Here is a 13,196-nt window from a genome sequence, read left to right as displayed (position 1 = left end):
TGCGGGCTCAATCCCCAGTAGGGGGCATGCAGGAGGCAGCCGATCAATGATTCTTTCTCATCATTGATGTTTCCCTCTCTCCTTCACCCCTCCTCTCTGAAATCAATTAAAAAAATATATATATATATGGAAATCATCAGGGCCTTGCCAGTGTGTTTCAGTGGTTGAGTGCTGACCCAGGAAGCAACAGGTTGCCGGTTCGATTCCCTGTTCGATTCACATGCCTGGAGTTGCGGGCTTGATCCCCAGAAGGCAGCCAATCGATGGTCCTCTCTCATGGATGTTTCTATCTCTCTCCCTCTCCCTTCCTCTTTGAAACCAATAAAAATATATTAAAAAAAGAAAATACATTTCCAGTATTTATTGAAAAAAAAAATGCATGTATAAGTGGACCCATGCAGCCCAAACCCTTGTTGTTGAAGGGTAACTGTATTTTTGAGCATTATTATGTGCTAAGCCCCATGCTAAGTGCTCACTATGGGCTGAGCACTGTGCTAAGGATCCTACATTGATTATATACTCAGGTCTCCAAGGGAAGGAAGAACTTTGCTCACTCTAACGGCTGGGCTCATGCAGGCCAAACCCGGAGGTTGCCCAGAACTCCTAAATTAACCTGGGAGTGAAGTTGTCAAGGTATTACCTGTATACATAATTCCGTTAATCTCCACTGACATGTTAATACTATTGCTGCCATTGGTGCTGGTCAAGTTTGCAGCCGAGTCCTGGCGGCTCTCAGAGGCTGTGGGAAGAAGAAAAGCCACCATTTGGAATCACAAACTCATCGGTGCAATGATCCTTTTCACATCTATCCATCCCCATTGGGCTTTAAGCTTCACAAAGCTGCGGACTGTACCCGCCACCAGCACAACAGGACATAATAAATATGGGATTAAGAATGTATTTGTCTGACACTGGCTTTTATCATGATTGTAATTCTTAAGCGATGTTGCACACCCAAGTCATGTCATTCTTTTTAACAGCCACAAAGTCTACCAGACGTGACTCACTCATTCCTCACTGATGGACACACACATCGCTTCAAGGCCTGTTACAACATCATGCAAATGACTGCCATGAACAAACTTGTCTAGACAGGTATCCCCTGCTTTCTGAAAATTCACACTATACCACTTGGAAAGACTTCATAGGAATTCCCTGCTTCCCGAGAGCGGAGACACCCGCGTTTCCTTGAGCACCTGCTTGGTATTGACTGGTTCTGCTGTAGATACCAAGCAGATGGCCCATCACATTTTCTCTTTTTCAGAGACTGCCAAATTGTCACCTATTTACACTCCCACCAGCAGGACCCATTTCCTCACATCCTGAGCAACGGTTGATATTATCAAACTCTGATGGGTGAAAAGCGGTGCCTCCTTGTTAACGTGCAGATCCCCATCTGGAGGGAGCCGAACAGCTTTTCTTTTCCATCCTTACAAGGGGCCATGTGTTTGTTGATTTTAGAGAAGGCGAAGGGAGAGGGGGAGAGAGAAACATCGATGAGAGAAACATCGATGTGAGAGAGAAACATCGATTGGTTGGACCAGAAATCGAACCTGCAACCTTTTGTTGCATAGGACGACACTCTAACCAACTGAGCCACACCGGCCAGGGAATTTACTAGTCACAACTGCCCATTTTTCCCTATCGATTGTTTGCCTTTTTTTTCTTATTGATTTGTAGGCACTTTTTACATAGGTTGGCTCCAAGACCCTTATTTTGTTACACATGCAGAGAGCATGGAGGGTCTGGGTGGTGGGTTGATACCTTGGCTGTTGATACGAATGCTCATGGGCAGCTGGGCTGTCATAGCCAGGAAGTTCTGCTGTAGCGCTCGCTGCATGAGCCGTTGTTGCTCATCCGCCACCAGGGCCATCTTCTTCTCCGGAGGCTCCCCAGACTCCAGCTTCTCCCGAAGCTGCTCCAGGGCGGCTGCCTGGGCTGCCACGGCTGCCTGGGCTGCTGCTGCTTGCACTGCTACTGCCTGGGCTGCCACCACGGGGTGGCCTGCCAGGGAGACTGGCAGGCGACCGGGGACTGTGATGGGGATGGCCGAATCCTCCTCTAGACAGGAGAGAAGAGGAGTTGGTGGCCAAAAGGGAAGTGAGGTGGCTTGGCTCGGCCTTCCACCCACACAAGAATGAGCATTCTCTTGAATACCTCCACTGATGGAATGCTCACTCCCTCTCTGAGGGAAGTAATTTTTAAAGTTTATTTATTTAATCCTCACCCAAGGACATGCTTAGAGAGAGGAAGGGAGAGAGAAACATCGATGTGAAGATCGAACCCGCAACCCAGGTATGTACCCTGAATGGGATTGAACTGCCACCCTTTTTTCCCTCATTGATCCCTTCCACTCTGCCCCTGCCCTTTCCAGGCTGTCACCACACTATTGTCTGTGTTCATGGGTTATACATATACTCATATACATTATTTGGTTAATCGCTCCCCCACCAATCCCTCCACCCCCCACCTTTCAACTTAATCCACCACCACCTTGGAATCAAACTGCCACTTTTTGGCGTACGGGACCAGGCTCTAACCACTGAGACAGCCGGTGGCCTGGGCAGTAACCAGGTTTCTGAATAGACACAAGTGCTATAAAACACTTTCTAAAGCAGGTGATCATACGGGTGATAACACCACTAGTTATATACTAGTATTACAATAGTATTTAGCATTAGTACTACGTAGATACTATAATACCATATAACATATTATATAATACCAGTCATAACAACAAGGCTCAGAACATGTCTAAAGCACTTCCATCTCAAACAGGAACCATCTCAAAGGGCCATTTCAACAACCCCCAGTCTACTCTTATCTCCAGATGAGGAAACTAGGGCTCAAAGAGGATTCATAACTTTCCCCAAGGCCACAGGGCTGGAGAAAGGCTGAGCTGGGATTCGAACTCAGGCAGCCCAACTCCAAACCAGCTCCTAACCATTCCCCGCTTCTGTGGTTAAAACAAATGTCCTCGTCTTTCCCATCCACTAGGACCACTAGGGTCCACTAGGACCTGCTGTCTCTTCTTCCCCCTACTCTCTCTGCTGTCTATTGTTTCCAGGCTCTCTCATGATTCCCCTTTTATGTTTATTTTATTTTTTTAAGCCTTTTTATTTTTAAAAAAATATTTTTATTGATCTTTTTACAGAGAGGAAGGGAAAGGGATAAAGAGTTAGAAAAACCGATGAGAAATATTGATCAACTGCCTCCTGCACGCCCCCTACTGGGGATCGAGCCTGCAACCAAGGTACATGCCCTCGTCGGGAATCGAACCCGGGATCTTTCAGTCCATGGCTCGACGCTCTATCCACTGAGCCAAACTGGTCAGGGCATGACTCCCCTTTTATCTTATCTGCTACCATCTTCCCCAGCTCCAGCATGAGACCTGGTCCACATGGATGCTTAATAACCTTTAACAGGAGATATAGTTGAAGCTCCCCAAAGCCAGGAGAGTAAACCAAGGCCCACAGAATACTGAGTGACTAATATGAGCAAGACCTAACTTTTCAGGGCCTTGTGGGGATTGCCTCAGATCCTTGGGCCACTCCCAGGAAGTAGGGAGTCACAGCCTGTGCGGTAGAGGAAAAGTAAGAACCCAAACATGCAAACCGGCCAGCACGAGTCCATACTGCCACATGTGCTATCTGTGCTCTAGATTAGGAAGGATTCCAGGCTCACGGGAGAGAAGACTGTGATTGACTGGTGATGTCTGCCATGGGTGCGAACTAGGAATGGGAGGCTGTTTGTCAGGCATCTGCAAACCTGGGCCTGTTGCATGCTGGGCATTTTATACACTGAAGGCTCCCAACAATTCTATAATAGGCGGCAATTGTCTCCACTTTACTCATAACGAAATCGAGCTCAGAAAGGGACACTGAGCTACCTAGGGGCACCTACCAATAGCTTCAGAGACGGTTAAAGGGTCAATTTGATAGACCCATACTGCACTCTCAATGATGTCTGCCGGGGCAGAGTGATGAGGAAGATTCTAAAGTTCGAAGGGAAAAGAATACAGTGATGAACTAATAACGTCTGTCATGGGCAAGGTGCTGAAGAAAACTACGGTGATGAATAGTGTCAGCCACAGGCAGAAGACGGGGCCAGTGCTACAAGAAATGATTAGAAACGCACGCTCAATTAACAACTGCCTTGGGTGGACTGGGAAAACGGAGATTCATTAGTAATGTCGGGGTGGGACACGTGTGCTTGATTTGTAATGTCTGCCTTGGCATAGAACTGAAGAAAAAACTATTGATTAGTGGTGCTGCCAAGGGCTCAGGATTAGTAATGTCTGCTTGCTGTGGACATGGGTTTGAAAAATGTTAATTGTTTAGTAATGTTTGCCATGAGCACAGGTTTGCCACCCTCTCCCAGGACAACTTTGGGAGTTGGTCAACCTGTTTACCCAGAGAGGGGAAAAGTACCAGCCCACAAGCCACACAACCGGAGCTGGGAGCAGACCCCAGGCTCGTGCAGCCCCCTCCTTACCTTTCTTGATCTTGGGGGCTGGGGCGATGGAGCTGCCATTGGTGCTGGTGGCCAGGCCCAGGGAGGACACGGGCAGTTTGGGTGAGGAGAGCATGCTGTGGGCACCACCTGGTGAGTAGGCGAAGAGGGAGCCCCCAAAGCTCTGGCGCCGGCCCTCCCGCCGGTTGCTGTCAATGGCCGCCTGGAGCTCATTGGGGTTGCTGAGGCCGCGTTTCTCACACTCGTAGGGGTAAAGGTACTTCATGTACCTATGGGAAGGGGAGAAGGGACAAGGTGGCACCTGGGACGCCTCCCGTGACTCCCTGCTGCCCGTGGCATTCCCGCTGTGGCACCACTTCCCCGCCTCCATCGTGCATCGCTGCCAGGGAATCGCTCGACAATGCTGAGCCAGGCTGACCGCCTCCCACTAATCCTCTAATACTGAATTCCAGAACCTCAGAGCCAGGAACTTCCTTAAAGCCCCACCCCAAGGTTCGCAGGATTCCGACTCCTCACGTGGCCCTGTGCCTCTGCGGTCCTTCCTGTCCCAGGCCCCCTGCGCGCGCAGCACTCACTGGGTCCGCAGGGTGAAGGCAGCGCTGGTGATGGACGTGGGCAGGTTGAGGCCCTTGGTGATCTCCCGCCACAGCTTCTTATTGATGACCTCCACCAGGCCGCCCTTTTCCGTCACCAGCACATACAGCATGAACAGGTCAAGCACCTGCTTTGCCATGATGGGGATCCGGTTCACGGGCGTCCCTGTAGGGGAGGGCCAGTGTGGGCGAGGGGGTGCTGCTGCCAGGGCCAGGGCCCCACAGGCAGCAGATGCTGAGTCTATGGCTCACACACAGTTCAGAGCAGGGTCTCCCCAGCCGTGTGGACATCAGGGTGGGTCACGCTCTGTGGGGGCATCTGGACACCGTGGGAAGTTGAGCCACATCCATGGTGCCCACCCACTCGATGCCAGGAGCACCCCCAGTAATGACAGCCATAGATATCCCTGGCATTGCTCAGTGTTTCCTGGGACAGATCGCCCCAGGTGAGACCCATCCCCTGCTCCAGGCCGTACTAAGGTAACAGCTCTGCCTCAGTTTCTTTTTAAAGATTTCTTTTTATTGATTAAGGGCGAGGGAGACAGAGAGAAGCTTCGATGTGAGAGCAAGACATCGATTAGCTGCCTCCTGCTCACCCTCTACCAGGAATCGAGCCTGTAACCTGGGGCATGTGCCCTGACTGGGAATCGAACCAGCAACCTTTCAGTACATGGGATGATGCCCAACCAAGCGATCCACACTGACCAGGGCAGGGTCCTCAAACTTTTTAAACAGGGGGCCAGTTCACTGTCCCTCAGACCGTTGGAGGGCCGGACTATAGTTTAAAAAAAAAACTATGAACAAACTCCTATGCACACTGCACATATCTTATTTTGAAGTAAAAAAACAAAACGGGAACAAATACAATATTTGCATTTGCATGTGGCCCGCTGGCCGTAGTTTGAGGACCCCTGGACCAGGGCCTGCCTCCATCTCCTTATCAGTGATCTGGCTCATTGCTCAGCTCAACTAAACTGAGGGGAGAAGACGAGTGTAGAGGGGCAGATGCGGGGGACCAGTCTGGGGAGGAGCACGAGAAACGCGGCCTTTGTTGTTCCTACTCCCGTCACCACCCACAGCAGCTGCCAAAACAACCGTGCCTGAGCTCCCAGAGGCCCGCTCCTCCGGGCTGGTTTGCGGTGTGTGTGGGGAGGGCCGTAGTCAGGGAGAGAGCGCTTGGTTAATCCACTTACAGCAGTGGTTCCAACGGGGCGCACACGCCCCACAGGGGGGCACTTGGAATTTCAGGGGGGGGCATTCGAGAATGAGTGATTAACGGCAAATTTTTTACATGTCTTATGGTGCTAGGGGCCTCATGTACAGCATATAAATATATATTGTGACCTATTTATGCATTTCAGTTCTCTGTGATATGTTCTGAAACTTTATTTGCTATATTTTCATATTACTTGACATTATTATTTTTTAAAACAATTTCTTAGTAATTTCTTCCTCGGTACTTCAACTGTCCTTTCGTTCTTCTCTTTTTCTCTTTCATGGGTGCCATGTTCTTTGGAAGCTTGTTTAGACCAAGTTAATGGCCTTCTGGCTTCCTCCACGTGAATAGGAGTTCACTTTTTGTACAATAAGAATTATATGTTGGGGGAGGGGGGACATCGTCAGGATTTTAGGATGCTTAGGTGGGGCGTGGCCACAAAAAGGTTGGGAACCACTGACTTAGAGAGTGGGGCAGTGAGCTAGCCCAGGGCGACAGGCAGGTGGGGCAGCCCAGGGAGGGGAAGGTGGTGGCTTGCCCAGGGAGAAAGGGCAGTGGGCTGGCTCAGTGAGGGGAGGACTGCCCCCTGCAGAGAGGCCTGCTCCCCTCTTCTGCCCACCTGACCTTCTATATCCTCTTACCCAGAAGTTCCCAGCCTCAGAGCCTTCAGATTTCAGTGTGGCCTGTCTGGCGCTTTCCTGGCCAAGGGCAGAGAAGGCCCCCTTCAAACCTCTCTCCCTGGCAGGGGGATCCTGGGCATCCTTTCTGTGCACCCCTCGCCCTGCCCTGCTCACTTGGATCCTCCGTGCCCAGCCTGGCACAGAGCGAGCATTCCACAACCAGTGAAGGCTGACAAGCTACATCTCAGCCTAAGGGTCATGCTTACCGCCCACCCCCCCTTCGAGATGGACAAAGGGGGGCTGCAGAGTGTGACCTGATGGAGGAAGGTTCGAGGGAGGGGCCAGCTTGCCTGTCCCACGGGCCTGGACGCCGCCGTCCACCTCTGGACATTCTAGAACCACCTCCTGCCACCTTTTCACTGCTTTCTGGCCCTTCCCACGTTGCAAAATCCCCAATGAACTGAGAACCACAGGAAAATGGACCTCAGACCTTCCCCCATCGCCCCAATTTCATTTTCAGCCCAAGGGGGAGAGAGAAAAAGCAACACCAGTGTCAGCACACTCGGCCGGAGATGTGGTCACAGCGCCATCCTGCCTGGACACAGATTCAGGCTCTGCCCGGTGGGGGTGGGGGTGAATGGAGGAATTGGATCCTCCGGGCTCTGCCGCAAGCAGGCCAGTGGGGCCTGGGCGGATGTTTATAGAAGGAGGGGCTGGGAGAGCACAGAGAGGCATTGAGGGTGGGCAGTGAGGGCTGTGGGGGAGATAAGAAGGGTGGAGAGGTCGTCAGGGAAACAGCAGGAGGGTGGGGTGAGGCTCTTACTTTGTGACCCTCTGTCTGGAGGGCAGCTGGTGAGATGCAGGACCCGGTGTCCTGGGCGGAGGGGGTCTGACAGATTCTCTCCCCCAAAGGCCCTCAATTACAAGGGAGGAGGGTCCAAGACGGCAGAGAAGAGAGGGCCTTGGAGCTGGGTTTTGAGAAACGCATAGGAGTTCACTGCCGCCTACCCTCCCGGAGCACCGGTCTTGGTGAAGAAGGCAGGACCGGACACAGACCCTCACAGCCCTGGTTGGCCAGGGGCTGGACTGATGTATCTGGGGCCCCCTAGCCTCACCCACAGCCAGGGGCAGCTCACAGTACCTTCTAGGTACCTCTAAGACACCGGGTGGCTGGTCTTGGGTAAAATGGGTGGACTCCAGGCCTGGAAACTCTGAACCCCATGGCAGGGGGGTAGGAGGGAGGGCCCAGGCAAGTGTGGACAGGCCGATAAAGAGAGCAGGGGCATCTCTCTGACCACACAGGGGACAGCAGCCCTGATGGGGGCTGGACCGGACGATAACACGATAACATGAGAGGGGCCCCTACCCCGGGGCTGGGTCTACATTCTTCCACCCCAGCACAGGAGGGGTTAACTCAGAGGCTGAGCCCCCTCCCCTTTCATCTCCTTCCCTCTGGGCCTGACTAGGCCTGTGTTTATAGAAGCTACTGGAGAGGGAGGGGTGGGCAGAGGCCCAGGACAAAGCAGCCGGGCCAGGCCCCTGCAATGGCCTGAGTGGACCCTGCAGCCCGCTGGCCCCACCCCTTCCTGCCTCTGTGGCTCCAAGGCTGTGTGCCCTCCCTGGGCCTCAGTTTCCTTCTCTGAGCAGCAGGATCATAAGAACCCCCACGGGGCTGTAAGGGGTCAGAGGAATGAGCCCTGCCCCCCGCTGTGGGCGTTCCTATTCCTACAACAGGCCTGGGGTCTCCTCCCTGTGGCAGCTCCAAGCTGAGGGTGAGGCCCGTGGGCGGGGGACCTCTGGGGGCCCCCTAGCTGCCCCTTGTCCTCTATGAACCTGGGTCACCCCAATGCCTCTGCTCTCCTCCATTGTCTGGGCCTCAGTTTCCCCACCAACTCACTCACTCACTCACTCACACCAGTCCCCGCTCCTGTCACTGTTCTCAAGGCTCCGTCATTTCCTGGTGGTGCCTTGGTTGGTGTCCATCTCACCCCAGACCAGGGGAAATGAGGGATGGGCTGCAGTGGCAAGGTATACTGTTGGCACTCAATAAATGCAGCTTGGTATTCAGTATGTTTGGGGCACTGCAATCAGCAGGGACTGACTGTGGCCCATCTTACAGACAGGGGAACTAAGGCCCCGTAGGAGCAGGGGAGGGGCTGTGGCACCAGAGGGCACTCTAAGCCACGAGAGCTTGAAGCCTGCGTGGGGAGCTTCCGTCCTGCTGCCCTAGCACCCACTTCCCACTTGCCCACCTGTGAATCCAACCCACTCTCCAAACAGAGGCCAGCCCCACCCTGTGTGGGGGATCCTGGGAGCCAGGACCCCGTCGTATCCTCCATCTCAGCAGCCAGGGAAAAGGCTGAGCCGCCACCCCCTCTCCCCCCGCAAGGATGTACCCCTTAGACTCCCACAGCTGTGCCTCCCCCTCAGACCACACGTCTCCCCCTCAGACACCTCCTGGACGCCTCCAGCCACAGGAAACTCAGTGCCACGGACACACCAGCCCAGGCTGCGGCTGGCAGGGTCCCCGTTCCTCGTGCCCATTTCCCACCACGTCCCAGCAGGCAGGCCTCACCTCGCTTCTGCATGAAGCTGAACAAGTCGTCCAGGAACTCCTTCCTCTTGGGGTCCCCGTCCAGTTCGTAGAGCTGTGAGGGCAAGGAGGGGAGCAGTTACCTGAGGCCAGGGCTTGGCACAGGCACCATGTCTCCACAAGGAGTCCACTGAGGGGCTGCTGACAGGGACGGGATCTGGGGGTCCCAGCCCCAGCACCACCCGGAGTTCAGGCATCTCCCGAGGCCCCACCAAGCAATGAGCCTGCCCTCCACTTTCAGGTGAGGACAGAGCCACCCGACGAGTCTCCCACGTGGTTGAAAACAACAGAGTTTATCCTCCTACAGTTCTGGGGCCAGAAGTCTGCGATCGAGGTGTGGCAGGGCCACACTCCCTCCTGAGGCTCCAGGGGGGCCCCTCCTGCCTCTTCTAGCTTCTGGGAGCTCCAGGCGCCCCTGGACTTGTCGCTGCACCACCCCAGTCTCTGCCTTTGCTGCCACATGGCTCTCCTCTGTGTCCAAATCCCCTCTTCTTACAGGACACCTGTCACTGGGTTTAGGGCCACCTCATCTCATCACAATGTTTAACTAGTGACATTTGCAAAGACCCTACTTCCAAATAAGGTCCCGTTCACAGGGACTGGGAATTGGGCCTTAAACACATCACTTAAAAAAAATCATTTTAGAGAGAGAGAGAGAGAGACAGAGAGTGTGGGGTGGGGGGGACCCATCAATTTATTGTTGCACTGGTTTATGCATTTATTGGTTGATTCTCATTTGTGGCCTGACCAGAGATGGAGCCTGCAACCTGGATGTACCGGGATGATGCTCCCGCTAACTAAGCGACTGTCCAGGGCTTAGACACATCACTTTGGGGGGGACAGTTCATTTCAAACAGCATCCACCCAGGTCGTTGCCACCACGAGGAATCCTGACCCTGTCCAGTGAGTCACATGACACCGAGGCACAGAGGCATCGGGGAGACTGCAGCCCTGGACTGTGGAGGCCTCGGGGTCTAGACTCGGTCCTGGGCACTGGCTGCCTGGGTTTGCCAGTCATCACAGGAGGGGAAAGGGCCTCCTTTTGGGGTTTGGGAGGCAGGGGGTCCTCTACCCCATTGACCATGACCTCCCAGGTGCTGGAGGAGAAAGCCAGTAGAGATCATTAAAGAGTGAGGAGGGGGAGGCAACTGGCTGAGAAGAAGCAGTGAAAATTAAGCTCTAGGAAATACAGCACTGTGACTGCCTGGTCATGGAGGGACCGGGACCATGGGGGACCTGGAAACCACCAGTCAGCCCTAGCTCGGCTGGAATCATCCATCATCAGGGCCCAATAATGCCCCAACACCCTTTCCTCTGACAGGGATATCCGGGGGCCTAGGGAGGTGGGATTGTCAGGGCCAACCATTCCTCAGCCATTTTGCCCCTCTCTGGGCCTCAGTTTCCCCATCTGTGTAATGGAGACAAAATGGGGGGGTCTCCAAGGCAAGGACTGGGGGAGACAGGAGCCCAGACCTGGGTGGTCGAGACCTTTGTCTCCTCCTGCCGGGCCTGGCCCGGCCACATTCCTGTGCTGATTTATGGTGTCCAGGGAGGCCCGTATTTCCCCGCCTGAAGGGCGTGGGCCCAGCAGGTGGACCTTCCATCGGCGTGCTCACGCCAGGCCTTGTCTGTCCACTCCCTGCCCACATGACACCCCCCGTGTCCCCTCCCCACTCTCCTCCTCCCTGGCTGGGAGTGTGAATTCACACACGCCTGGTTCCCTGTCTGCCCTGTGGGAGATCAGGGATGTTGTTTATGTTGTTGCCAGTATCTAGGAGGCAGCTGAGCACACAGCAGCTGTGTAGGAAATGCTAGCTAAGTGAGCCCCGCTTTCCTAGCTGCAAGGTGGGCCCAGCGAGGCAGAGAGTGGGGTCGGGTAGACTCGTGCATTGGCAGGTGCCCCCAGAACCTCGGGAGGGGACCTTATTGTGAAACAGGACCTCTGCAGATGTCACACTGGAGGCGGTGGCCCTAATTCAATGACAGTGTTCTTATAAGAAGAGGTGGGAGCCCTGACCGGTTTGGCTCAGTGGATACAACGCCGGCCTGCAGACTGAAGGGTCACAGGTTCGATTCCGGTCAAGGGCATGAACCTTGGTTGCGGGCACATCCCCAGTAGGAGGTGTGCAGGAGGCAGCTGATCGATGTTTCTCTCTCATTGATGTTTCTAACTCTCTATCCCTCTCGCCTCCTCTCTATAAAAAATCAATAAGATATATTTTTTTTTTAAAAAAAGAAGAGGTGGGACACAGACACAGAGGAGAAGCCACGTGGGGACAGAGGCAGAGACTAGAGAGACGAGGCCAATGTGGCCGCAAGTCCAGGAACATGGGAGCCCCCAGAAGCTGGAAGAAGCAGGAAGGACCCTCCTCAGAACCTCCAGGAAGCGCGGCCCCGTGACACCTTGATTTCAGACTTCTGGCTCCGAGATCTGAGAGGATAAATTATTGTTTCAAGCTGCTCCGTGTGTGGTCATTTGTCATGGCGTGGAAACTCATTGCGGGCAGCGTGTTCTCCTTTGAGATCCTGACCCAGGTGGGGGAGGGTCCACACGGCCTAAACCCCTTCCCCAGGCCCAGCCCTCACAAGACCTCCATGCTCCTCCTGCCTCAGCCTGCCCCTCTTGAGAGGCCACTGTGCAATAAACACAACAGGGTCACCCTCAGCACCTGGAACCGTAACGGCCCTCATCGTCCAGGTGGGAAACTGAGGCTCAGGGTGGAGACCAGCTGCTCCATAACCCCTTGGCAGAGGGGGCTGGCTCAGTGGGGGTGCGGGGCTGTTAACCCCAGGCCAAATGGTGGGCAGACCCCGTGGGGCCAGGGCATAGCATGAGGCCATAAAAGGGGATGTGTGGTGAATAAGGCAGCTTTAATAGCCGTGTCATGGGCAGCTGACAACAAAGCCGGGCAATAAAGGCTGCCCTAGCTTTATGGGGCTCTGGCCCCAAGTTCCGCACCCCTGTGGCGTGTGTCCCGCCCTAGCCAGCTGGATGGGGCTGTCCGCCAGGCCACAGGAATGGGGAGCTGGGGACGGTGTCGAGACTCCTAATGGCGGTGTTCAGACCTCCCTTGTGGGCCAGTGGGCCAGGCTGCCTGTCCCCACAAGGCTCTCGAGTCACACAGCTGGGCCACAACACATCCTTCACCGCACCCCAGCCTGGTTCCCTGGCTGGAACCCTGCCCCCCTCAAGGTGGACAAGAGGCGCCGAGATCGGCCACCTGCCATACCCAGGGCCACAAACCCCGGCTGCAGACTGGGACAAACCTCCGGGAACTCCTCCTTGGGGCTGAGGCCTGAGACAAGGGCCCTGCTCTCCTCCCTGAGACCTGATTTCCCGGGGACCAAGTGCCAGGCACCGAGGATGAGTCTCACTCTGGCTTTTGTCTGATTCTAAGGATACCCATCCCTGCAGCCCACGAGGTCCCACAGACCCAGCCGGCCCTGTGCCGTCTCACCTCTCACCTGGCCACTTCTGCTACTCAAACCCATCAGCAGGTTCCACCTCCCGGCCTGTGCCCTGGCATTTCCACCTGGAATGCCTTTCCCAGCTCTGCCCCAGCTGGCTTCCCCTTCATCCAGAGGTCCCACAGCTCAAAGGACACCACCACCAAGGGCCCACCCCTCCCTGAAAGAAGCCCCCGCCCTCAGATATCCCACCACAGCCCTGCCTCTCCCGAGCACTCTGCTCTCACGTGGAA

General features: G+C 54.6%; 1 protein-coding gene across 1 annotated transcript in view; it reads right to left on the bottom strand.

The window, feature by feature from the left end:
• ARID3A (AT-rich interaction domain 3A) overlaps positions 1 to 13,196 on the bottom strand; it is a gene marked incomplete at its 5' end in the record, with an annotated part of 34,854 nt that overhangs the window by 2,642 nt on the left and 19,016 nt on the right. Inside the window, 5 exons of the mRNA XM_006764852.2 lie at positions 641 to 739; positions 1,765 to 2,061; positions 4,495 to 4,742; positions 5,049 to 5,232; positions 9,478 to 9,550. Of these exons, the coding sequence (XP_006764915.1) occupies positions 641 to 739; positions 1,765 to 2,061; positions 4,495 to 4,742; positions 5,049 to 5,232; positions 9,478 to 9,550 (901 nt within the window). The remainder of the gene's footprint in view (positions 1 to 640; positions 740 to 1,764; positions 2,062 to 4,494; positions 4,743 to 5,048; positions 5,233 to 9,477; positions 9,551 to 13,196) is intronic.

The sequence above is a fragment of the Myotis davidii genome, unplaced genomic scaffold (genome assembly GCF_000327345.1).
Source record: "Myotis davidii unplaced genomic scaffold, ASM32734v1 scaffold198, whole genome shotgun sequence".
NCBI classification, from domain to species: Eukaryota; Metazoa; Chordata; class Mammalia; order Chiroptera; family Vespertilionidae; genus Myotis; species Myotis davidii.
The sequence above is the reverse complement of the archived record's forward strand: the minus strand, read 5'-3'. Positions and strand labels throughout refer to the sequence as shown.